The 26468-nt window shown below is 43.1% G+C and overlaps 1 protein-coding gene across 1 annotated transcript in view; it reads left to right on the top strand.

Moving 5' to 3' along the window:
- BTBD11 (BTB domain containing 11) overlaps window positions 1–26468 on the top strand; it is a 379045-nt gene that overhangs the window by 262918 nt on the left and 89659 nt on the right. The window contains exon 3 of the mRNA XM_040345198.1: window positions 15546–15750. Within this exon, the coding sequence (XP_040201132.1) occupies window positions 15546–15750 (205 nt within the window). The remainder of the gene's footprint in view (window positions 1–15545; window positions 15751–26468) is intronic.

The raw sequence follows: 26468 nt of genomic DNA, 5'->3' as shown, positions 1-26468 counted from the left end.
GTCAAATCATTTGACCTCAGTTTGTTCCTAGTGCTTTGTCCAGTGCCCTGCTTTCAGTTTTACTGTTCTTTCTGCCTGGAACTTGAGAACGTCCATGGCATCCAAAAAGCGTCCCTTTACATCAAAAGCAGTTTTAGACCAGCTAGAAAACAGCGATAGTGTCTTGCAGAATTGACATTTTGTAAAAATTTGGTGCAAGTCTGCCATGGGCAGCTATACCTGAGAATTTTTTTTACAGAACCTTTATTGAAAAATTGCCTCTAGTATTGTCAGAAACCATGAATCAGACCGAGACAGAAGTACAATTAAATCACACTTGTTTAATAATAAAAATAAAAAGGTAAACAGAGTAAGCGTAGTCAAAACATAGCCAGAGTTCAGTAACTGGATCGGGTAGTCGGCCATGCCAAAGTCCAAGAGCCAGCGATAAAGGTAGTAGTACAGCAAGCAGAATCTGTAGCCAGAGGGGATGTCAGTCAAGCAGGTCTTCAGCAGGAACGCAGGAGAAAGTCTCTTGTGATGTTAACAAAGGCGAAGGCAAAGAGCAAATAAACTGGAAGGCTTTAAGTAGGCAGAGCCGACGAGCAGGATCATCAACAGATGGATCACTGTGGAGAGATGGGAGCTGGCAATTGGCTGACAGCTGAGCTGCCAGCACAGAGAAGGAAGGGCTGAGCCCAGCCCTGACAGTTATGCACAGTACAGTGACCCATAGCAGCCAATAGGCAGTTCTCATTCATTGTTCTGAGTGGTGTACCATGACAGGTGAAATGTGATTGGTTCTTGCGGGTCCCTCCCTTTCATCCAACTGCACAGCACTTTACATGGACTTATTAACAGACCTTAGTTGACTACCTTGTATCCTTGTAGCTAAACAGCATTATTGTATTATTCTTTGTATTTAATTGCCTACTTCTCTGCCAGCAACAACAACAGTACTATAATCCTACAGACAGCAGCAACACATCAAAGGTTAATTCTTACATTGCTTTCTATGCACGATTAAATACAGTGAATTAAAAACAGAACTGAGGCTTGTTTTTAATTATTTTAAGAATTAATTTTCATCTTTGGCTCAAAATGTTATTGTGTAATGCAGGCAGTGCAACCCATCTTACTTACATACATGGTTTATGAACAGACAAAGATAGATAGATAGATAGATAGATAGATAGATAGATAGATAGATAGATAGATAGATAGATAGATAGATACTGTAGTAGATGGTTAAATGGCCATCACAGTTAAGATAGGTAGATTGATAAATAGATTGATAGAAAGATAAATAGATACATTAGTAATTCCATAATATAGACAATAGATAGATAGATAGATAGATAGATAGATAGATAGATAGATAGATAGATAGATACTGTATATGAATAAATAGATAAATAGCAATCCTTAAGATAGATTGATAGATTCTGTAAATGGTTAAATAGCCATCACAGTTACGATATAAAGATAGATAGATAGATAGATAGATACATAGATACGTAGATACAGAGATACATATATAGACAGATAGATACATAGATAGATACATAGACAGATGGATAGATAGATAGATAGATAGATAGATAGATAGATATATAGATAGATAGATAGATACATAGATAGATACATAGATAGATACATAGATAGATACATAGATAGATAGATAATACATAGATGGATAGCTACTGTAGGTATTTAAATAGCCATCACATGTAAGATAGATAGATTGATAAATAGATAGAAAGATAAAAAGATATATGTATAAATCAATAAGATAGATAGATAGATAGATAGATAGATAGATAGATAGATAGATAGATAGATAGATAGATAGATAGATAGATACTGTAGTAGATGGATAAATAGCCACCACAGTTAAGATAGATAGAGTGATAAATAGATACATTTATAATTCAATAATATAGACAATAGATACTGTATGTAGATAGATAGATATATAGATAGATAGATACTGTATATGAATAAATAGATAAATAGCAATCCAAGTTAAGACAGAATGATAGAAAGATAGATAGCTTCTGTAAATGGTTAAATAGCCGTCACAGTTAAGATATATAGATAGATGGATAGATAGATAGATAGATAGATAGATAGATAGATAGATAGATAGATACTGTAGTTATATAAATAGCCATCATAGGTAAGATAGATAGACTGATAAATAGATAGATAGAAAGATAGATAGATACTATATTAGATGGACAAATAGCCACCACAGTTAATATAGATAGATTGATAAATAGATAGATTGAAAGATAAATAGATACATTTATAATTCAATAATATAGACAATAGATACTTTAGGTAGATAAATAGCCATCACAGTTAAGATAGATAGATTGATAAATAGATAGAAAGATAAAAAGATACACGTATAAATCAATTAGATAGATAGATAGATAGATAGATAGATAGATAGATAGATAGATAGATAGATAGATAGATAGATACTGTATATGAATAAATAGATAAATAGCAATCCAGGTTAAGACAGATAGATAGATAGATAGATAGATAGATAGATAGATAGATAGATAGATTCTGTAAATGGTTAAATAACCATCACAGTTAAAATAGATAGATAGATAGATAGATAGATAGATAGATAGATTCTGTAAATGGTTAAATAACCATCACAGTTAAAATAGATAGATAGATAGATAGATAGATAGATAGATAGATAGATAGATAGATACTGTAGTTATATAAATAGCCATCATAGGTAAGATAGATAGAAAGATAAAAAAGATACATATATAAATCAAATAGATAGATAGATAGATAGATAGATAGATAGATAGATAGATAGATACTGTCGTAGATGGATAAATAGCCACCACAGTTAATATAGATAGATTGATAAAAAGATAGATAGAAAGATAAGTAGATACATTTATAAATTGATATAGGCAATAGATAGATAGATAGTTAGATAAATAAATATATAGATACATAGATAGATTCTGTAAATATAAATATATAAATCAATAGTATACTATAGACTGTTGATAGAAAGTAAAGACTGTTGAACGGTAGAAGACTAGATAGATAGTTGGATAGATACATAGATGCTTGCATAGATAATATAGACTGTTTTTTGATAGATGGATAGATATATGGACAGACATTCTGCCGATTTACTGTACTCAGATTAGTTAAATGGTGTATTCTGATTGGTTGCTATGGGTTACCACACTGTACATGACATGATTGCCCTTTACACCGTGTGATTTAACAGTTCTGCATCTGAGCAACAAGTACTCTTTCAGGGAAATACCAAGCTTTCAAAAAAAGGGGGGGAGCTGATTTGTATTATGGGAGTAGAAATGCCATTGGTGATACTTCTGGCTATCACCTCTAGTTGCCATGGCAACCCCCTGATTGTCCCCGTTCACTTTTTTGAACTGGTCGACTTATTTACCTTAACAGAATTGCATTAGCGGAGCATTAGGTTTTGTTGTCAATTATTTCCCAGTTGAGGAATGGCCCTGGCACACACCGGTTGGTACACATTGATGGGAAATGGCAATTAATTATGGGATATTTTATTCCTGCTTTGCGGGAAATTGCTGCGCGCAGCGAAACCTTATGAAATGTTGAGACACTAATTTGGTAATTATTGACATAAAAAATAGAGTGGGGGGAGTTCTTTTACACTTCAATATCTGGGGATATTTTTCAGGTGATAACCAGAGGCACTACACAAAGAGAAATCCATTTAGGAAATAAATTCAATTAAAAAATGCAATGTCTGCTACAAATTTGCTAGTTTGATACATTTTATGCTCAGTCAGTCGGCTGTGTTAGCTGAACTCCAAGCAGATTTAAAGAGAGAGATTAACGCTGCTCTGTTTTCATTACCACATCATTAAATGCATTATTTTTTCATGGACACGGTTTGAATACCTAAATTTGACATGGCATTAGCTTATTGCAGTTCCTTTACTGCAGAGCTCAGACTGGGAGAGGGAAAGACAAGAAACAGATAGTTGTGTTGCAATCATATGTGTGTGCAGGGGGTGCTCCGGGTGTGCCTGGGCACACCCTAATCACCCTGTGCAGTGCAGATTTCCCAAAAGTGCATGGCGCTACTGACACCATACACTGTCCTACTGACATCGTTCACTGCCCTACTGACACCATCCACTGCTCTACTGAGGACACCATCCACTGCCCTACTGACACTGCCCACTGCCCTACTGACACCATTCATATTTTAAAATGTTTATCTCAGGACTGGATGAACAAAATATTAATTCTTTAGCATGTAAAACAACTTCCCTTGGTGCATTTTATCTGTGAATTGACCCGTTGGCCTAGAGTTTAGCTTTATTAAACAATGCAAGTGGCAAAGTGCTGTAACCAATAGCCAGAGATGTCCCCCAAAGCATGTCACCTGAGACGGACATTTTTAATGATCAACCCCCTTTTGGTTTCTAGGACACTTGCACAGCAAACAATGACACTGGGTCCCTACTGCCAGTGTCCTAGCAACCAAGAATTCTGTGCATCTTTGGTTGCTAGGACTCTGGCATCTGAGCTGCACAGTGCCAATGTTTGCTAAGATGTAGTTGTCTGCACCATAACAACCAATGAAACCGTGCAGCCAGTAAATAGCATCCTAGCAACCAACTCAGAAACAGTGGCAGCACCGTAACAACCAAGGACACTGTGACCCAGGTGCCCGCATCATAGCAACCAGCTCAATAATCCTGCCTGCGCAAAAACATTGAACAATGTAATGCAGCTCAGTCATCAACATCTTAGCAACTAACTTAGTAATGCATAAGGTAATAGGCCTACACCATGATTAAGGCCCCTTTCACACTGGGGCGGGAGGTGCGGTGGCGGTAAAGCACCCCTATTTTTAGCAGCGTTTTACCACTAATTTCTTGGCGCTATTTGGCCGATAGCGGGGCGGTTTTATCCCGGTTGCGGCCGAGAAACGGTTAAAACCGCCGGCAATGCACCTCTGCAGAGATGCATTACCGGCGGTATAGCCGCGTTGTCCCATTGATTTCAATGGGCGGGAGCAGTGAAGGAGCGGTATACACACCGCTCCTTCAGCGCTCCAAAGATGCAGCTAGCAGGACTTTTTTTCCCGTCCTGCTAGTGCAACGCTCCAGTGTGAAAGCCCTCTGGCTTTCACACTGTAGAAACAGCAGCGGCTGTTTAGGGTCGGTTTGCAGGCGCTATTTTTAGCGCAATAGCGCCTGCAAACCGCTCCAGTGTGAAAGGGGTCTTTAAAGTGTACCTCCAGACAAAGCCAAACTCGTTTACAAACACTAAATTGAATAGGATAAAGTATATAGTTTATTGTATAAATAAAGCCTTAAAAAACACAGTTGTTTTATATCTCAACTTGAAATACAGTGAGAAAGCGTGCCCTTTGAAAATGACACGTTTCACAGCAATGCCACTTCTTCAGGAGTAGGACAGACTTGTAGCGTGATTTATCTCAAGGTGTTCCATTTGTTTTGATAAATCCATCTTATCGTCTATAGTGCAGCTGTAGAGGGTCTCAACCTTCACGTGCCAAACCTCCCCCCCCTCCAAAAAAACATTTTTTTACAGTCATGCCCCTTAGAGATAAGAGGGGCGCTCACAGAATGCTGACCCAAACACCACCAAGAGGAGGTGCCCACTATAAAGAAAAACCTTGGCGGGCTGTATGCCCACCTGGCTTGTGGGGGACCTGAACTAAGATGGACTACACAGGTGTCTGATATTATCGTGTCCAAAGGATGGCTACGTGTAGAAATGGAGGGAAAGTGGATTCTGACTGGTTGCAATGTGTGATGCACTCTCTGTTTGTTGAGGATCTATCATTTCTTCTACGTTAATAACGTGTTTTATGGCTGTATGTGGTCTGGGTGTGTCCCATTTATACTAATGTTTTCGATTAGGTTAAAACAGACTTGGGAATTCGTACCTCATAGTCCATAAACAGACATGTAAGTGACTGCAACCATATGTTGAAAATGACTCGGTGAAATAAATATTTTGATAAAAGAGGCTGGAGGAACGCGTTAAAGCAGCTGATTTATCACGTGTATCTCGATCTGTCTCCTCTGAAATCTCCCCCAGTTTTGGCACCAGTACTGGCTGTTATCTGTCTGTCTTCAGTCCGTAAAATGAAACCTGGCTCCTGAAATGTCCTGAAATATCCTCAATTTCTATAAAATTGGGCTTTTCCGCTGTGCCTCGTGTTCAGTGCTGTGTTCAGCTGACTCACTTCCAACACATGAACAATCATACGTGATACCCTTTTACCGTGTTATAAAACAGGTCTTTTCGAGGTCTCCTTCTCTCCTTTATTCATTTCTGCTTTACTTTTCTTCCTTCATTTTCTCTTTTCCCTTCCTTCCTTCCAGTGTTGCCAACCGTCAGTATTTTTACTGGCAGCCAGTAAAAAACAGGCAATTTTCTCCTGTCAGTAAATGGCAGTAAAGGAAAAGGTTGCCAGTAAAAAAGATGTCTGTGACGCTTGGCTAGGTCCAGAGCCAGCTGAGACCATCCGATTGCCTGCTACAGTGTGTTTGGGTGGCTCTGGCGGAAGCGGTGCCTGTGTATGTCCTGTGATGTCATGGTGCAAGGGAGCCAAGCAGAGTGGCCAGAGCCTCCTGTGCGGGTCGGGAGCAAGGCGGGCCAGGAACGGCACTGTCAGTGCTGTTTAGACTGGAGTGTACTGGAGGGATCACCTGGCGTGGAGAGTGACTGTCGCTGTGACTCAGAAGGGGATGTGCTGTACACTGCTGTCATTGTCACTGCGAGAGTCAGTTTCATATGCGTGTGCCTGAACCAATCGAATTTCTTGTCCCTGAGCTACTTACTATATCGAAAATATAATAAGAAATATGTTTTTTGCATTATTATGTATCTTAACTACTAGCCGACCAGTTATACGGCGGCAGGTCGGCTTGGCTGCGTGAAATCACATAGGTATACGTCATTTCGCATTCCAGCCATTAGGGATGCGCGCACGCGCCCTCTGCTCACCCCTGGTGCCGACGCGCGTGCCCGGCGGGCGTGATTACCGCCAGGCACGCGCAATCGCTCGTTACAGAGTGAGAACCGGGAGCTGTGTGTGTAAACACACAGTTCCCGGTCCTGTCAGGGGGAGAAATTACTGTTCTTCTGTTCATACGATGTATGAACAGCGATCTGTCATTTCCCCTAGTCAGTCCCAACCCCTTTCAGTTAGAACACACCTAGGGAACATAATTAACCCCTTCCTCGCCCCCTAGTGTTAACCCCTTCCCTGCCAGTGACATTTTTACAGTAATCAATGCATTTTTATAGCACTGATCGCTATAAAAATGCCAATGGTCTCAAAAATGTGTCAAAAGTGTCCGAAGTGTGCGCCATAATGTCGCAGTACCGATAAAAATCGCTGATCGCCGCCATTACTAGTAAAAAAAACAAAAATATTAATAAAAATGCCATAAAACTATCCCCTATTTTGTAGACGCTATAACGCTTGCGCAAACCAATCAATAAACGCTTATTGCCTTTTTATTTTACGAAAAATATGTAAAAGAATACGTATCAGCCTAAACTGAGGGAAAAAAAATGTTTTAATATATTTTTGGGGGATATTTATTACAGCAAAAAGTAAAAAATATTCATTTTTTTTTCAAAATTGCCGCTCTATTTTTGTTTATTGCGCAAAAAATAAAAACCGCAGAGGTGGTCAAATACCACCAAAAGAAAGCTCTATTTGTGGGAAAAAAAGGACGCCAATTTTGTTTGGGAGCCACATCGCACGACAGCGCAATTGTCAGTTAAAGCGACGCAGTGCCGAATCGCAAAAAGTGGCCCGGTCATTGACCAGCAAAATGGTCCGGGGCTGAAGTGGTTAAATCACATTGCTAATTGCATATTGTACTTGTTTGTAGCCTAAATACTGAAATTTGCACTTTTGGAAACGCCAGTAAAAACTTGGCTGTGCCAGTAAATTTTGGGTGGTTTGTCAGTAAATTTCAGTCTGATAGGTTGGCAACACTGCTTCCTCCCTCCTTCTGTCCTTCTTTTCTTCCTCCCCCTCTCTTTCACAACCACTATCCATCATCTCACCTTCTTTTCCTTCCTTCACTCACTCCCTCTTTTCTTTTGTAACCACTTCCCCTTCCTTCCACCCTTCCTCCCTCCCTCCCTTCCTTCCTTCCTTCCTCCCTTCTTTCCTCCCTCCCTCCCTCCCTCCCTTTCTTCCTCTCTTCTATTAATTCCTTCCTTCCTATTTCCTCCCTTTCTCCACACCCTATTTTTTTTCTCCTCATCATTCATCCTTTTTCCCGTACTTCATCCTTCCTTCCTTTAGCTCTCTTCTTTCTGGACATCCCTTTTGCTGTTTTTCTCATCCTTTCCCCTTTAGGCTCAATTCATGTAACAGCAGGCATTTATGTGCGTTTTTTTTGCCCTCCCTTGTGCTACATGCATATGGCAGCCTATATTCATTTCAAGCATGCCAAAGTAGCTCATGCAGCTTTTAGAACCTGTATCTTTGCTTATTTTTTTAACAGTTGTTGGACATTTTTCCACACAAAAAAAATGTGTGTCTTCTGAGATTTGAGGTACCATTAACAATGAACGACTTGTGTACTTCACAGGTTTGGCACACCTGTGAAAAAAAAATAGTTGCTTTTATGAAATTCTATTGTGTGAATGCAGCCTTACATTCTCTTCTTTGGTTCTTTTCCACTTTTCCCCACTTCCTTCCATAGTCCTGTTTCTCCTCTCCTCTTCTCTTCTTCACCTGTCATCCTTCTTTTCTACGTTGCTCTGTTTATTTTATTTCCTTTTTTTCTTCCAACCCTTCTTTCCTTTTTTCCTTCACACTCTTCCTTCCTTTTTTCCTTCAAACTCTTCCTTCCTTTTTTCCTTCAAACTCTTCCTTCCTTCCCATTCTTCCTTCCGTCCTACTCTTCCTTCCTTCTTTTTTTCTTCACACTCTTCCTTCTGTCCCTCCTTCTTTTCTTCCGTCCTTTTATCCTTCGTTTCCAATCTCCCTTCCTTCCTTTTTTCCTTCTCACACTGCCGTCCTTTCTTTTTTCCTCCCTACTCTTCCTTCCTTCCTTCCTGCCTTCTTTCCCTCCTCCATACACTTCTTTCATTCCTTTTCCTGCTTCCTTATTTTTTCCTTCTTACTTTTTTTCTTTCCCACTGCCTTTCTTTTCCACCCTTCCTTCCTTCCTTTCCTCCCTACTTCCATTCTTCTTTCTTCCTTTTTCTTCATTCCTTCCTTCCCTCCCCTTCTATCTTTCATTTCTTTCCATCCCCACTCTTGCTTCCTTCCTTCTTGCCCTACCTTAACCTGTCTCTCTTACTTTCCTTTTTTAAATGTTTCCCTTTTTACTGCACAATGGGGGTTATTTACGAAAGGCAAATCCACTTTGCACTACAAGTACAAACTACAATTGCAAAGTGCACTTAAAATTGCACTGAAAGTGCACTTGGAAGTGCAGTCGCTATTAAACTGAGGTGTAGATCTGAAATGAGGGGAAGCTCTGCTGATTTTATCATCCAATCATGTGCAAGCTAAAATGCTGTTTTTTATTTTCCTTGCATGTCCCCCTCGAATCTACAGCGACTTCACTTCCAAGTGCACTTTCAGTGCATTTTTAAGTGCACTTTGCACTTGTAGTTTGCACTTGTAGTGCAAAGTGGATTTGCCTTTAGTAAATAACCCCCATTGTCAGCTACTTACAATGTTCACTGGAAGCCGCAGCAAGTCAGAAAGAGCCTGCCTCATTTTCTGGCTGGAGAACGCCCATCATCATCCAGCTCTTTCCTCACTAGCCTTATTGACCCTGCCCCTTCATTCATTGGATTTCAGTTTTTCAATCATAAAGGCTCATATGTGGGCATTATTAGGATAGTCTGCTTGCAAATGCAATTTGTCTACGCATGCCCACTTCTCCAGAGAGGCAAGGTGCTGTGATGTTTTCAGGAAGCTATATACAGCAGTCTGTTACTGTAGCTTCTTCCACCAGCTGTAATCTGCCTGCATTGCATAGAGAAGCGCAAAGAAACACTGATTATGTCACTAAGTCTAAAATAAATAAACCTAATAGAAATGGAAGGGAATTATTTAAAAAAAAATATTGAAGTGTTTTGGTGGCAGAGAAGATTTATTTAGCTTTTAGCAAGCTTAAAGTTAGGTGCATCTGCACTTATTTGATAAATGAGGCTATTTTTCTTTTACAATCTAAGGCCCCTTTCACATGGGGCGGATCAGTAATGAACCTCCGCTTGCTCAGCGGGGATCGCCCTGTTGATCCCCGCTGAGCCGGGGGATGACAGGGCGGTCCCCGCACACTGTGCAGAGACCGCCCTGTCTTTTCTCCGCTCTCCCCTATGAGGGGATCGGATGAACACTGACTGTCTGTCCGTGTTCACCCAATCCGCCAGACGGATGGAAAAGTAGGTTTTTCCTCCGTCACACTTTGGCAGATCAGAGCGGGTCGGATGTCACCGCTGACATCCGCGGCTCCATAGAGGAGCACAGAGCACCCGTTCAGGTCCGCCAAAAAAACTGGCAGGCGGACCTGAACGGGCCGTCCGTGTGAAAGAGCCCTTTCTCTCTTCTCTTCTTGTCTCTCTCGCTAATTCATCTTCTTTATTCTTATTCTATTTTTTATAAAAAAAAAAAAATGGATACAGTTTCAGCCCACCGCTCTTGTGCAGTCAACACATTTTGGGACACACTATAATTATGAACCTGCCATGCGTTAAAGTGCAGTATCCACTGTGCTTGCAGGGAATAAACAAAGCCTGAGAGCCATATGTTACTGAATTGTCTTCCTTTCTAACCCACAACTTCCTTGTGGCAAAGTGAAAAATGTTACAGAGCAACCACAACAGTAGATGGCGAAGCCACCAGAGATTCTGAGGACTCTCTTGTCGTTTGTAAATGCGGAGATGTGTTTCTGGGTTATATTGGGTTTTCCTCCATCTGTCCATCTGGTTTGTGTTAGAAGCTGTGAAATTGGTCTCTCGGGAAGGAGTCGGAACGCAAATAAATACGAGGACGTGACAATTTTTTGTACATTATGTCTATATGCAGCCACAGAAGGGAAAAATTCCCATGTAGATGAACTTAGCGTTGCACATTTGGAAGGAAACACATTTTAGAAAGAGAAAAAAACACGTTGTGCAGAGAGATAAATAAACACATTTTAACCCTATTTTCTATTTACTTTTAAAATGTTAGATTTTACAGTATTTTATATGGTATCTATGTTGTTAGCCATTGTAGAAATTTCGTTTTTTTTTTTCAGTGACGCGGTTCCAAGTTCAGAAGCCAATTAGAATTCTATCTTTACTTATTTAACCTAAGCTGGCTGCACACACTACAATATCACTGTAAAATCTTTGTACAATTTCCTCACTAATAACTATTAACTTAAAGGGGTTGTAAAGGTAAAAAAAATTTAAATAGCTTCCTTTACCTTAGTGCAGTCCTCCTTCACTTACCTCATCCTTCCATTTTGCTTTTAAATGTCCTTATTTCTTCTGAGAAATCCTCACTTCCTGTTCTTCTGTCTGTAACTCCACACAGTAATGCAAGGCTTTCTCCCTGGTGTGGAGTGTCGTGCTCGCCCCCTCCCTTGGATTACAGGAGAGTCAGGACACCCACTGCATCATCACACAGCTCCTTTCTCTATCTGCAACGTAGAGAGTGTCCTGACTCTCCTGTAGTCCAAGGGAGGGGGCGAGCATGACACTCCACACCTGCTCATTATCTTCTTGGGAACTGGTCCCCTGACTGCCTTGGTGAGTTCTCCTGCCTTTGGAATCTATGAGGGAGTACCTGCTGCTTCAAATGTCACCACCACCAATAAGCAGTGTCCACATCACCCAGACAGTAACGTAGACACATGAAGAAGGACCCTAATGCCGCGCACACATGATTGGAATTTCCGATGGAAAAAGTCTGACTGACTTTTTCCATCGGATATTCCGATCGTATGTAGCCTCATCCGAGTATTTTAATCGGTAATTCCGATGAATTCCTTCAGAGTTTAGATATAGAACATGTTCTATTTTTCTCCGTCGGAATTCCAATGTGATTTGGCCAGGCAAAAGCCCAATCGTGTGTGCGCGGCATTAAAAGTAAACAGAGGAAAAGGGAAGGATTGTAGCGTAACTGTGGCTTAAAGCAAGAAAAATATGCATTTGGATAGCTTTTTTAATATCAGCAGTTTACTGTACAGCAGTCATTCTCAACCAGGGATCTGTGGAACTCTAGGGTTCCTCTGGAGCAGTGGTTCACAACCTGTCTAGTGCCGTGACCCCTTGAGAAAATTTCCCAAGTTGTGGGGACCCCTAACGGTAAAATTATTTTCTTATCGTGGATTGTTGGCACCCAAGGTAAGACAAGTAATTTGCGCCCCTAACCCACGGACATTTAGCGCTCACTGAGTACCTTCCACTCGTATAGTATTAAATCCCCTTATAGTACATTTTAGGATGTACCACTCTTTCTCTTTGTTCTTCTTTCTTTCCCTTTTTTCTCTCTCTATCCTAATTTCTTGTTTGTTATCCCCATCCCTCTCTAGACATCTTCATTGTTCTTTCTCTTAGGCCTCGTACACACGACCAGTTTCCTCGGCAGAATTCAGCTTCCGACCGAGTTTCTGGCTGAATTCTGCCGAGGAAACTGGCCGTGTGTACACTTTCGGCCGAGGAAGCCGACGAGGAGCTCGGCGAGGAAATAGAGAACATGTTCTCTATTTCCTCGTTGTTCTATGGGAGAACTCGTCCCGCCGAGCTCCTCGGCGGCTTCAGTGCTGAACTGGCCGAGGAACTCGATGTGTTTGGCACGTCGAGTTCCTCGGCCGTGTGTACGAGGCTTCATTCTTTCTCTCCCTTTTTCTTTGTTCCTCCCCCTCTTTTCCTCTCCCTTCCATGTATTCTCTATTTTTATTCCTTCTCTTACTCCCTGGTGGGGAGTTGGGATCAGTGGCAGTGCTGGCGGGGAGTTGGGATCAGCCAACTTAGGTGCTCTTGATCAAGGTCATCTGCTGATCTGAGAACTGTAGTGGGGACTTTTAAAGGCAAGGTAGTGTTACTCACTGTATCTCTGACTTTGTGATTTCTCGTAGCAGTGACACCTATGCTGAAATCAGCAGATAGGGTCTCCTCCAGCCCCTCCCACTTCACATTCCTCACCAGTAAGCTGACCTCTAGTCCCTGCCCCCCAGCTATGCCATGAAATAAATGGGCGGCTGTGAAGAGGCTGAGTGGGCGGCCGCAGGCTTCAGGAACAGCCCAGGCTTTGGTAACCCCTGGCAAATCCTCATTTGACCCCCAAGTTGAGAACCACTGCTCTAGATGTTGCTATGGGTTCACTGAACTTCGGCTAAATGACCAGGTTCTGGGATGATGTAAGTCCTGTGTTGTGTCTTGTGTCATCAGCGGCCACCAATAGTGGCTGAAAAGAGAGAGACTCCTGAACCTATAGGGGGAGCATGGACCTTGCATGGCTGGTGGGTGGCATGCTAAAAGGCTCAAGTTTGTGGTGTCTTGGATCTTCATTGTCTTCAAGAACTCTGGTGGCTGAAGAATCTTTAGCATCATACACACATCTAGGTTTGTTGGAAGGCTGCTCCCCCATTTCATGATGGCCCCCAAGGCATTACTGTGTCCTGTGAAACTAAGGCAAATAGCGGGGTACCAAACCCTGGAAGAACCCTGGAAGCTTTAACAACTATTGGAATGGGATATGGATTGTCTAGGCCTTTACTTTGTATTACACACATGACAACCTTATTGTGCAATCTCCTTTGGATTTACCATCAGCAAAATAGTGGAAGGCCCTACCTGACTGGATATAAGCTGATAGATTTCAACACGTCCTCAAACTATGTAGCTGCTGGTAAAGCTAAATGAAATAGTACATAGGTTGTACAATCAGTTTGTATTGTGTTTGGCCATCATTCAGAGAAATGTTGCTCCTGGTCATAATGTCTCTTTCTATTGCCTGGTACACATGATCTGTAAAAGGTCCACCAGGAAAACCAAGGGGAAAACCGAGAACCTGCTCGATAGCTTTTTCCCCCTACACAGGGCCGGTTTTCCTGACAGGAAAACAGCCATGAGAGCTTTGGACGGGAAACCCGGCCATGTGTATGCTCCACCGCAGGCTTTCCCTATAAAAAAAATGCCGGGAATCACGTCAGGAAAAAAGAAAACATGTTCTAATTTTTCCCGCCAGGATTCCCGGTCGTTTTCCTGTCGGAATAACTGCCATGGAGAATGCACACAGGCAGTTTTCCCGATGTGTGTACGAGGCATAAGAGTGGCCGTTTAAATGAATAAGCCTGGCAAAGTAATTGCTGCAAATTGGAATCCTTCTTTAAATTCTTTAAACATTTTTGTAATTGAAATATTTTCTACATATTTTGAAATTTTCTACATTTTGTACTGAGAATCGTCTGTGTTAATGCAAAGTCAATTTCTTTTGCACAGTTATACATGTTCAGCAGCTGTTACCATAGAAACACAGGCCAACAAGTACAAAACTCAACCAAATGTTTTGTCATTAGGGAAGATAATAAATAGGTAGCAGAAAATAATGCACCATGACACATTACATAAAGATCAGCTCCACCCATAGCAGTTATCTCCATTTGAGCGGGAATGAAGCTGGAATCGTTATTCCGAGAGGTCCCTTCTGCTGTGTGGGAGCCAGGAGCCCACCCTGCAGTGGCAGGGAGCCCTCCGGAGGAGCTGATTGTTTATTCCATGCAAACACAGTGGCTGTATTACAACACTTCCATGCATAGTTCTTCATTTTCTTCTATGAGGAATGCACTAGACTAGAGGACACTCACCCTAGGCTGGAAACAAAAGAGGACATGCTCCTCAGGCCAGCAACAATATAGGACACTACCTTTAGGCTAGCCTAAAAACAGCAGAGATGCCCCCTAGTCCAACAACAACAGAGGGCATTGCCCCTAAGGAAAGCACAACAGAGGACATGCCCGTAGACCAGCAACAACAGAGAACACTTCCTCCAGGCTGGAAACCACAAGAGATGCCCCCTAGGCCATAAAGAGAACATGCTTTCTAGGCCAGCGACAACAGAAGACAAGCCCGCTAGACCAGAAACAACAGAGAATATGCTCCTTAGGCCAGCAAAAACAGGGGACATTCCTAATAGGCTAGCAACAACAGAGGACATGCCCTCTAGGTCAGCAAAAATGAAGACCAGCAACAACACATTGACAGAGTTGTAACTGTGAGTGGGGGTGGGGAATCTCGCAATTGGAATCCAGCTAAAGGAGACGTTTTTTTAAAGGACACCTTTCCTGCCATTTTAGACTTCTTAATCTGAAAATGCTAGTTGCCTAGCTTTCAATGTGTCCTTCTGCTATATCCAGCTAGCACGCATGCAGGTGAATCCAGAAATCTCTGGTACCATCCAAGGAACAAAAGTGTATTAGTAAATACTGATGTCATTTGGAAATCTGGTTGCTTAAAGTGAATATTTTTCAGCATATATATACATTTTGTGTTCTCAGGTGACCTGGTGTCTCGGGCAATGCATCACCTCCAGCCCCTCAACATAAAGCAGCATGGTAACGGCACGCCAATGCACCACAAGCAGGGGCCCCTGTACTGGGAGCCAGAAGCCCTTTATACTCTCTGTTACTTTATGCACTGTCCACAGATGGAGTGGGAAAATCCAAACGTGGAACCGTCCAAAGTCACGCTTCAGACGGAAAGGTAAGTCTCCGATAATCCTCCTTAAACATTTATGCTGATTTAACATACGGCTTTATTTATACACTATTTTCTGGTATTATGGCATTTCGAAAAAGGAGTAATATTCAGTGTAATAATATGGAACAAACTATATGGTATAGGCCCAGATTCTCGTATATGGGCGTAAAACTGTGCGGGCATAACGTATCTGATTTACGTTACGCCGCTGCAAGATTTGCAGGCAAGTGCTTTATTCACAAAGAACTTGCCTGTAAAGTTGCGGCGGCATAGCGTAAATCACCCGGCGCAAGCCCGCCTAATTCAAACTAGCCGGGTAGGGGGCGTGGAGCATTTAAATTAGGCGCGTTCCCGTGCCGAACGTACTGCGCATGCGCCGTCCGGAAAATATCCCAGGGTGCATTGCTCCAAATGATGTCGCAAGGACACCATTCACGGACGACTTACGCAAACGACGTAAATTTTAAATTTCGACGTGGGAACGACGGCCATACTTAACATTGGTTGCCCCTCATATAGCAGGGGCAACTTTACGCCACGCAAAACTAACGTAAACGTCGTAACTTCACTGCGTCAACCGTGCGTACATTCGGGAATTTGCGTATTTAGCTAATTTGCATACTCGACGGGGAAAACGACGGAGGCGACACCTAGCGGAAAAAAAAAAATGCATTTAAGATCCGACAGCGTAAGAGCCTTACGGCTGTCGGATCGAATGGATATCTATGCGTAACTGATTCTTTGAATCAGTCGCATAGATACAACGGCCCAGATTAGGACTTACGACGGCGTACATTGCGTTGTGCCGTCGTAAGCCCTTTGAGAATCTGGGCCATAGTCTTTTATTTGCACCAAGGGAGTTCTCACGTTCTCATCTTTGCATTTGTGAGCAGTGCACTGCAGGTCGGGTGCTTTAAAGATTCCTCCCTTATAAATCTTTGGCACAGTTTCCATCAAAAAGCACCTTTTTGAATGGCAACACTTGAATCTCATGTAAAAGGCACCTAAGTTGTTCTAAAAAGTAATTGCAGGTCACATGCAGAAGTGCGAATGTAGCCTCAGGTTGTATTTATATCTTTGCATGTGCATGTTTATTTGTAGCATTAGGCTGGCGCGTTTTCATGCATCAACATGTGCTTCTTTTTTACATTGACATGCGTTTTGAGTGGATAGGTTTAACAGTCATTGATCAAGTCTTATTAATATATGTTTCCAGAGCAGCATAATTAATGTAATATAACATTTGATGTGCTGCCGTTAACTTTTATAGATGTGTTAATGCACTAAAATGCAGAAAGAAACAGTTATGAATTTTTTAAATTGTACTGCATTGCAGTACTGTGATAGGAACAGACATTGGGGTTGATTTACTAAAGGCAAGTAGACTTAGCACTTTGCACAGTACAGTTGTACTCTGCAAGCGAAGTTGCTTCACCGCTTAGTAAATGAGGGAACGTTTCACTTTGCAAAGACTATCCAATCACTTGCAAGTTAAAAAATAAAAAAATAAAAAATGAATTTTTGCTTGCACAGGATTGGAAGATGGAAGTCAGCAAAGCTTCTGCTCATATACTAAACTCTGAAGCAACTGCTCCTTCAGAGTGTAACTGCACTATGCAAAGTGCAGTCTATTTGCCTTTAGTAAACCCACCACCCCATTATCTTTATTATGAGTAACCATGACACCCAATCCAATGTGTTTTAACACTCCCCACCAGTGCTCACTGCTACTTATGTGATAGACAGTGGCACTGGCCATGGTGAAGACACAGGATGTAGGATAGAATTGGGTCAGGGTAAACTTTTAAAGAAAAAGTCACATATGAACAACTTTAGGTGTTGAAGTTTGTCGCCATTTCACGGGCGTGCATCATTTTAAATCTTGACATGTGTGGTTTTCATTTACTCAACGCAACATCATCTTAAACATTTTACCACTAAATTGGGTATTATATTACGTTTACCAGCATAATTCATTTTAATGTATTTTTTGCATTTTTCAAATTGCATTTAACAAACAGCTGCTCAAATTTTGTGGTGGTGTGATTTGGATAAAAGTGGAATCTTATTCTTGGCACCAGTGGACACTTTATAACAATTTCTTCTTATTTATTTTCACTATTGTAGCCTTTGGCTTGTCATTTTCTTTTTATTGATTTTTATGTTCACATAGTGCACAGGTGTCGAACACAAGGCCCGCGGGCCGAATTCGGCCCTCCAGGTCATTTCATGTGGCCCTCGCACCTCTCCTGCAGCTGCAGGAGAGCTCCAGCCCTCCTCTGGTCCTCCTCAAGACCCTTACCTTTTTCTTTTAAGCAATGCATCCAGCTTCTTCCCAGCAGCAGCATAAGAAAAGGGGGATGCACAGTGATGTTAAGGGGAGTGGGGGACTCAAATTCTGATGGTGGGGTGGCTCTTGACATCTAATATAAGGGGAGGGGATGCGCTGGACATCTAATCTTACAGATACAACCGGCCCTTTTGAGGGCAATCATAATGCTGATGCAGCCCACAATGAAATTGAGTTTGACACCCTTGGTGTAAGGTGAAAATAAATATTCCCAATGGGACACAGATGGAAAAAAAATCTAACTGGGGTTTCAACATTGAGTTTAAATATACTTTAATGGATAACCCCACCCAACAGTACAAAGTAGAAAACTGTTAAGAATACCAGGAATAACATTGCAGTTGGGTATTCCATGGGGTGTTTTTTATTTATTAAAAGCGGGGGTTACATTCAGCCGAGTTGTCACAATGACAATCGGCTGTTTTTTTTTTTTTTTATCCCCGTACATACCGTATTTTCACTGCCGCTTCCGGGTATGTCTTCTGCAGGACTGGGCGTTCCTAATTGATTGACAGGCTTCCGACTGTCGCATACTGCGCGTCACGAGTTGCCGAAAGAAGCCGAACGTCGGTGCGCAGGCGCCGTATAGAGCCGACTCGCAGTCCGACCTCTTTCGGCAACTCGTGACGCGCAGTATGCGACGGTCGGAAGCCTGTTAATCAATTAGGAACTCCCAGTCCCGCAGAAGACAAATACCCGGAAGCGGCGGTGAAAATACGGTATGTACAGGGATAAAATAAAAAAACACAGCCGATTGCCATTGTGACAACTCGGCTGAATGTAATGTTAAAAAATTTTTTTTGGGTGAACCACCACTTTAACTGAATTGTTGTTTAAAGGGTCACTGTAATGTTGTACCTCTTGAGGTCTTGTGAGCTAAACCTTCTACAGTTGTCAGATCTGTTCACACCCACCTTGGCGTTCCACAGCTCTCTCCACAAAATAGGTGCTACCACCCCTCCTATTGCGAATAATGAAGAGAAGTGTGCAATGATGGAGGTCTCATGTGTTATTTCATCCAGTCATTATGAAGGGATTGCTAGGATTGGCATCACAATCAATTTTGTCATCCTGGAAGAGTGAATAGAGGAAATGTCACTACTGTAACCAATCAGGACCGCAGCTGTCTATACAACTTTTAAGCTCCTAGTCAAAAAAGCAGTGAAAAGTGCCTTTTTGGGAGATTTCTGACTTTATTGCATAAAGCAACCTTCTTAGTTGGCACGTCTGTAAAGGCATTTTATTTTATCCGTAGATTTATCAATTTTTTCCACATTTATACAGGAGTCAGGTTTTTCTGCTATAATTAATCCTCCTTACATTGATGTTTCCGGTAAGTAGTCAATTCAGACTCAAGGCGGCATACATAATGGCCGTTTTATTTTATTGTTTCCTCTAGTTAAAAGTCTGGAATCTCTCACAGACCAGACTAATAAATCTTATGAGCATTACTTTTATGGCTTCAGAACCTGTAATTTTGCCCTAAGCGTGGAGGTCAACTGAGGCAGAAACAGAATCCAAGACAGTTACGGTAATAGCAAACTGTACCCTGGTACTTGCTGCACCCAAAAATAAAATAACACACACACCACCCATCCCACCCACAAAAGCGTACCTGAATCTGTTGTCACGTGAATTTTCGTGGCACCTTTTCTGAGAAAGAGGACTGGTGAACAGAAGCTTCAAGCTGAGCCAGCAGACTGGTCTTGTTGAAACTTTTCACGTCATGATGTCACCATGTAGCCACATTAAAGTGTTTTTAAAGGTTCAATTTTTTTTTAAATAACAAACATGTCATACTTACCTGCTCTGTGCAATTGTTTTGCGCAGAGCAGCCCGATCCTCCTCTTCTTGGGTCCCTCACAGACGCTCCTGGTCCCCCTGCTGGTTCCGGGAGCACTCATGCTTATGAGACACATAGGCATGATGAGACATACAGAATGTGGCTCAGTCCCACCCCCTGAACCCCCCTCAATGGTTGTGATTGGCAGCAACGGGCACCAATGCCAATGAGGAGGCAGAGACCCACAAGAGCTTCTGCTCTCATGCACATTGCTGGATTGGGATCGGGCTCAGGTGGGTATTAGGAAGGGCTGTGTGGTGAGCTGCACACTGAAGGTTTTATAACTCTGATAGCTAGATTCAGAGAGACTTAGGCTGGCGTATCAGTAAATACGCCAGTCTAAGTCAGAATTTGCGCCGGCGCTAATTTAAGCATATTCTGGTAACCAGATACGCTTAAATTAGGCTCAGATACGAGCGGCATAAGTGTCTTACACCCTCGTATCCTAAAGTGTAATTTTTAGGCTGATCGCTAGGTGGCGCTTCCATTGCGGTCGGCGTAGAATATGTAAATCAGTAGATACGCCTATTCACGAAAGTACACCCGGCCGAAGCAGGACAGATACGCCATTTACGTAACGCATTAGCAGGCCTAAAGTTATTCCATCAAATAGATGAAATAGTAATGTTAAGTATGGCCGCCGTTCCCGCGTCGAAATTCGAAAATTTTACGTCGTTTGCGTAAGTCGTCCGTGAATAGGGATTTACGTCGTTTACGTCCACGTCGAAATCAATAGGCACGTGCGGCGGACTTAGCCGCAATGCACACTGGGAAATGTAGGCGCACGGCGCATGCGCAGTTCCAAAAAAACGTCAATCACGTCGGGTCAAGCCTAATTATGATTAAACACGCCCCCTCAGCCTAATTTGAATTAGACGCCCTTACGCCCGCCCGCTTTAGGCTACGCCGCCGTAACTTAGCAGGCAAGTACATTGTGAATCATGTACTTACCTCGCTAACTTACGGCGGCGTAGCCTAAATGCCATAAGCTACCCTGCCGCAAGTATGCGCTCGCCATCCTGAATCTAGCTATATGACTAGAATGCATGAAGTTAAAAAAAACCTTCAGCCTTTAGAACTACTTTAAAGCCCTGTACACACGATCGGACCTTTGTCCGACCAAAATCACATCAGAGTAAAAGAGAACATGTTCTCTATCTAAACTCCGACGGAATTCCTCAGAATTTCCGATGGAAATAATCCGGTGGGGCACACACGGCCGGAATTTCCGATGGAAAAAGTCAGTTGGACCAATAATGGCAAAGATGTTTTTATTACAAATTATATTAGCAGACTGCAGTTCCTCTTTAAGAAGTTGGTGGTCCCTGAAGACTGGTCACCACCTCTGCACTGCTGCGTTGCAAGAGGATTTTGTGCACTAAGGCTTCTTGCACGTGGACACATAAAAACTAGGCATTCAGGCGTTGTTGTTGTTGTTGTTTTTTTCATTTATGTGTGGTGTACAATTTAGTTAACATGTAAAGTAAAAAAAAAAAAGAGGCATTTTATTTTAAATATCCGTATGCAGTGGTAAATCTAAATAACTAACTACAGTAATTTTAATGCCTTCTATTACCTCCAGTCTATCACCCTCCACCTTCTCTGGTTTAGATGCTAATCTTCCGTATACTAAACCTGCTCTGGGTAACAGTTTTGCACAGAGCAGCCCAGATCCTCCTCTTCTGGGGTCCCCCACCAACGCTTCTGGCTCCTCCTGCCTTCAATAGCAAGCTGTTAAGTATAGCATAGAGTGCCCCCTATAGCAAGGTAAAAAAAACTTCTGCCTTTAGAACCACTGACGTCCTGCCCAGGACTACGTCCCATGATGCATTGCTCTTCACACTTTCACATTCACAGGTTCTCAGGCACTTACTGACACATATGGGTGGTGGACTGAGCTGTATGTGTGCTGCTCTGCATTTCCTGATATGCAAGCAAATAATGCATTCTATATGCAGGCAAACTAATCGGCTGGCCGATTAATCGATTATGAAGATAGTTGACAACTATTAGTTTCGGCCCTAGATCTAAATGCAGTCTATTCAGTTTAATGGGCCTGTATACACAGGCATGTAAAGTTCCACTGTGTATAGATGAGTAAACAAAATATTAAAATCTACATTTCTGGTCAGTGTTTTACATGCGAATGTATTTATACACATATGACACAACCCGAGAAAGGCTAGAAGAATTTTTACGTGCACATAACGTGCGTTTATTGGTAATGCCCATCCTTGCATTTTTACACAGGGATTTTCTTATACATCAGTACTAGGGGTGCAACGGATCCTCATTGATCCGTGTTCCGTACGGATCAACACCTTTGGGTCGTCACACAACGTGATCCGGGGGCCTCCCGGTCCTGCATCGGCCATAGGAAAGTTCGCGGCTTCAGCTTAGCTCCCAGAGCGGCGGCCATCTTGGTCCACTCGGCGCCGGCCGCTGTCTCGTCGCATTCGGCTCCCCATCACAGATTGCTCCGGAAGTCACGTTTCATCGCCGCCATCTTACTACACCCCACACTCCTGCACAGTAATGATAAGGTGAGAAGGGGGCAAGCGGACATCTGGTTACACCCACCGGAGTTTTAGATTTCACAGTTATTTTCAACACAAAACATAGCTTATATGCTTAAATACAGTATTTGTAAATTCAACTGACTGTTTAAATGTTAAATGTGAAGAAATTGCTGTTTTTCACCATGTCCTTTCCAGACTAACTCCTTATGCCGCATACACACGCAGGGCCAGCCTTAGGTGTTCAGGCGCCCTGTGCGAGCTAATCCTGTGGCACCCCCCCCATCTTCACCCATCGCCCCCTGGACACCTAAACATACACAAAGAGGAAAAAAATATTTGCAATATTTTTAACAGTTTGCACCCCTTTACATTCCCCTGCACCTCTGAACCCCTTTAAATTACACAGCACCCTGCACCTCTGGACCCCTTTACAGCACCCTGCACCTCTGGACCCCTTTACATCACACAGCACCCTGCATCACTGGACCCCTTTACATCACACAAACCCCCTCAGTGCAAACTCCTCCCATTCAGTACCTCAGATCAGCGTGCGGCAGCACATGCACAGAAGGTCCCCTCCCCCTCTGTACACATAAACAGAGAGGAGGGGGAGGCGGCTTCACTCGGCTGTGCCTGTTTGACATCAGGTGTTCTGTGAGAAGTGCCGAACACCGCTAATCAGGACAGCTTAGCCGCGGCCGTGAAAGGAGGGGGATGGATGGTGCAGCGATGTCACCCCGTTCCCCCCCCCCACCCCTTTGTATCGCGGTATCTGCCTGTGCCTGGAGTCTTTCTGCAGCTCTTATTTGCCGCGGTGCTGCCTAAAGTCACGAACTGGCGGCGGCGCTGTCACCACTTAAGTCACGGCCCCCAGTGTGTGGCACCCCGGGGCGGCCCGCCCCCCTCTGGCCGCACGGTGCCCCTGTTGCCCTGTGCAGCCGCACAGCTCGCATACCCCAAAGGCCGGCCCTGTACACATGATTGGTCCATCCGATGAGATTAGACCGATGGACCGTTTTCATCGGTTAACCGAAGAAGCTTAATGATGGTCCGTCGCGCCTACACACCATCGGTTAAAAAAACGATCGTGTCAGAACGCGGTGAAGTAAAACACAACGACGTGCTGAAAAAAACGAAGTTCAATGCTTCCAAGCATGCGTCGACTTGATTCTGAGCATGCGTGGATTTTTAACCGATGGTCGTGCCTACTAACGATCGGTTTTGTCCTATCGGTTAGGAATCCATCGGTTAAATTTAAAACAAGTTGGCTTTCTTTAACCGATGGTTAAATAACCTATGGGGCCCACACACGATCGGTTTTGACCGATGAAAACGGTCCATCAGACCGTTGTCCTCTGTTTAACCTATTGTGTGTACAAGGCCTAAGTTATAGGGTCAGTGTTTATTATAACCACCTGACCATACCTCTGTGTTCTAATAAGGCGTCTGCATCCCTTTAGTATTCAAACCTGAAGGAGTATCTCAATGAGTATCAAATACAATTCCTAATGCATGGGGTGCCTAAATTTTACTTGTATCTTAGTGCAGATCCAGAAAGTCAAAGGTCCCTGTTTGCCTACTTTTTGCAGATCACTGATTTGAAGCTGAAACAAACTTTTGTTATATCAACAAAGCACATCCCTCTATAGTGTGTACTTGTTTCAATCCATAGTACTTAGGCCTCGTACACACGACCAGTTTTCTCAGGCAAAAACCAGCAAGAAAACTGATTCTTGCTGAGATTCCCATTCGTGTGTACAAGGCATTCAGGTTTCTCGTCAGGAAATCTGGCCAGAATCTCGACGAGAAAAAAAGAGAACCTGCTCTCTTTTTTATCGTCAAGATCCTTGTCGGACTGTTTCCCGACGAGGAACCCAAGCGTGTGTATACTTACCTGTTGCCGTGGAAACCCGCGCAGGCTCGAAATGACTTTGACACATGCGTGGAAGCTTCCACGACATAGGTAGGGTGAAGCAAGATGGCGGCAACGGCATCGAATGTGACGAATGTGACGAGCGCAGTCAGTACACTCCGGTGTCAAGAGTTTCTTGCCAAGAATCTCGTCAGGGAAAACGAGATTCTCGGACGTGTGTACGAGGCCTAAGTGTAATTTCTGTCTGCTGCATCATTCCTTTGCTATTGGCATGAATCATTTCTGACAATTTTTCCTGACACCAAGAGAAAAAAGGTGACAGGGGACTTTTTGCTGATCCGAAAAATGATCCGATCCGTGACTCTGATCCGAGGAACGATCCGAACCGTGAGTTTTTTGATCCGTTGCACCCCTAATCAGTAAAGTATTCTGATTGGCCTTACTGAAGCACAAGCTTTTATTTTGGCTTGTCCCATGGGTGAAACATCTGACTTTGCTAAGGAATTTCTAAAAGATAATTTAACAGATAAAAATTTCACATCTGCTGTTCAACAGGCCTCGGCACCTCTCCAAATGTTCTGCATCTGTTTCATCCCAAAACATGTTTTTTTTTTAAATATGGCATTCAAACCTGCAGTCAAATAATAGTTTCCCAAGATCTATTTCACCTTTTAACATTTTATTCTGCCATAAATAACACAAACACAGCTTTGTCGTAAATGACTGTCTTTGTTACCTGGCCAGTAAATATGAACTTGAAGCCTCAGATGTTGGAACAGATGAAATCTAAAGTCATAAAAAGCTCAGGTCTCACCCTAGCTATATTTTTCAGAGTATATTTAGATAAGTTGTGGGTATAAGCCCTGGACAACATTTGGTTTTCTAAAAGTAGCCCTTCGCTGCTGTCTTTAGTGTTTTTATAGTCTAGCTTTAACTCTTTTGCTGCTGGAGCACTTTTACTTTTTTTTTTTTCATTTTTAGCGGACGTTAGAAGGTGCCTTTTTGGCCTGAAAATTCTCCCACCAAAAAAAAAAAAAAAATACATATACACATGCTTATTCCCTTTGTGTGCATTGAAACAAAACAAAAAAAGGAAGAAAAAAAAGCAAATTGGACATAATGTCACTTAAAACTCCAAAAATGATCGCTCCGTTGATCCCCGCTGAGCCGGAAGATGACAGGGCGGTCCCCGCACACTGTGTAGGGACTGTCCTGTCTTTTCTCCGCTCTCCCCTATGGGGGGGATCGGATGAACACGGACCATCTGTCCGTGTTCACCCGATCCGATCCGCCAGATAAATGAAAAAGTAGGTTTTTCCTCCGTCACACTTTGGCGGATCGGAGCGGGTCGAATGTCAGCGGGCATGTCACCGCTGACATCCGCGGCTCCATAGAGGAGCACGGAGCGCCCGTTCAGGTCCGCCTAAAAAACTGGGAGGCGGACCTGGGCCGCCCGTGTGAAAGAGCCCTAATGTCCCGTACACACGACCAAACATGTATGCTGAAACTGGTTCGCAGACCAGTTTCAGCATACATGTTCGGTCGTGTGTAGGCGCGAGCGGGCAGAATTCCAGCAAACATTTGCCCGCCGGGCCTTTTCCCAGCGGGCAAATATTCCTGGACTTGTTTTAAAACCGTCCGCTGGAATCCTGCCCGCTCGGACATGTACGGTCGTCAGTACAGACCTACCGTACATGTCCGAGCGCCCGCCATCCCTCGCATGCGTCGAATGACTTAGACGCATGCGTGGAAGCATTTAAAAGGCAGGCCCGCCCACGTCGCCGCGTCATCGTCGCGGCGACGGCGCGGACACGCCCCGCGTATTGTTTACGCGCGGACTTCTGTACGATTGTTAGTACAGCCATCGTACAGAAGTCCCCGGGCAGACATGTACGGTGAAAACGGTCCGACGGACCGGTTTCATCGTACATGTTTGCCCGTGTGTACCCGGCATTAGTGTCTTTGCATTGTGTGTCTGTGTGTGCCTCACTAAGCATGGACAACAGAAAGAGGAGAAGAGAACTGTCTGAGGACTTGAGAACCAAAATTGTGGAAAAATATCAACAATCTCAAGGTTACAAGTCCATCTCCAGAGATCTAGATTTGCCTGGGGGCCAGACTGTGGCTATTGGGAGT

Source organism: Rana temporaria, chromosome 3 (assembly GCF_905171775.1).
Source record: "Rana temporaria chromosome 3, aRanTem1.1, whole genome shotgun sequence".
NCBI classification, from domain to species: domain Eukaryota; kingdom Metazoa; phylum Chordata; class Amphibia; order Anura; family Ranidae; genus Rana; species Rana temporaria.
Note: the sequence above shows the minus strand (reverse complement) of the source record. Positions and strands in the feature narration are given on the sequence as shown.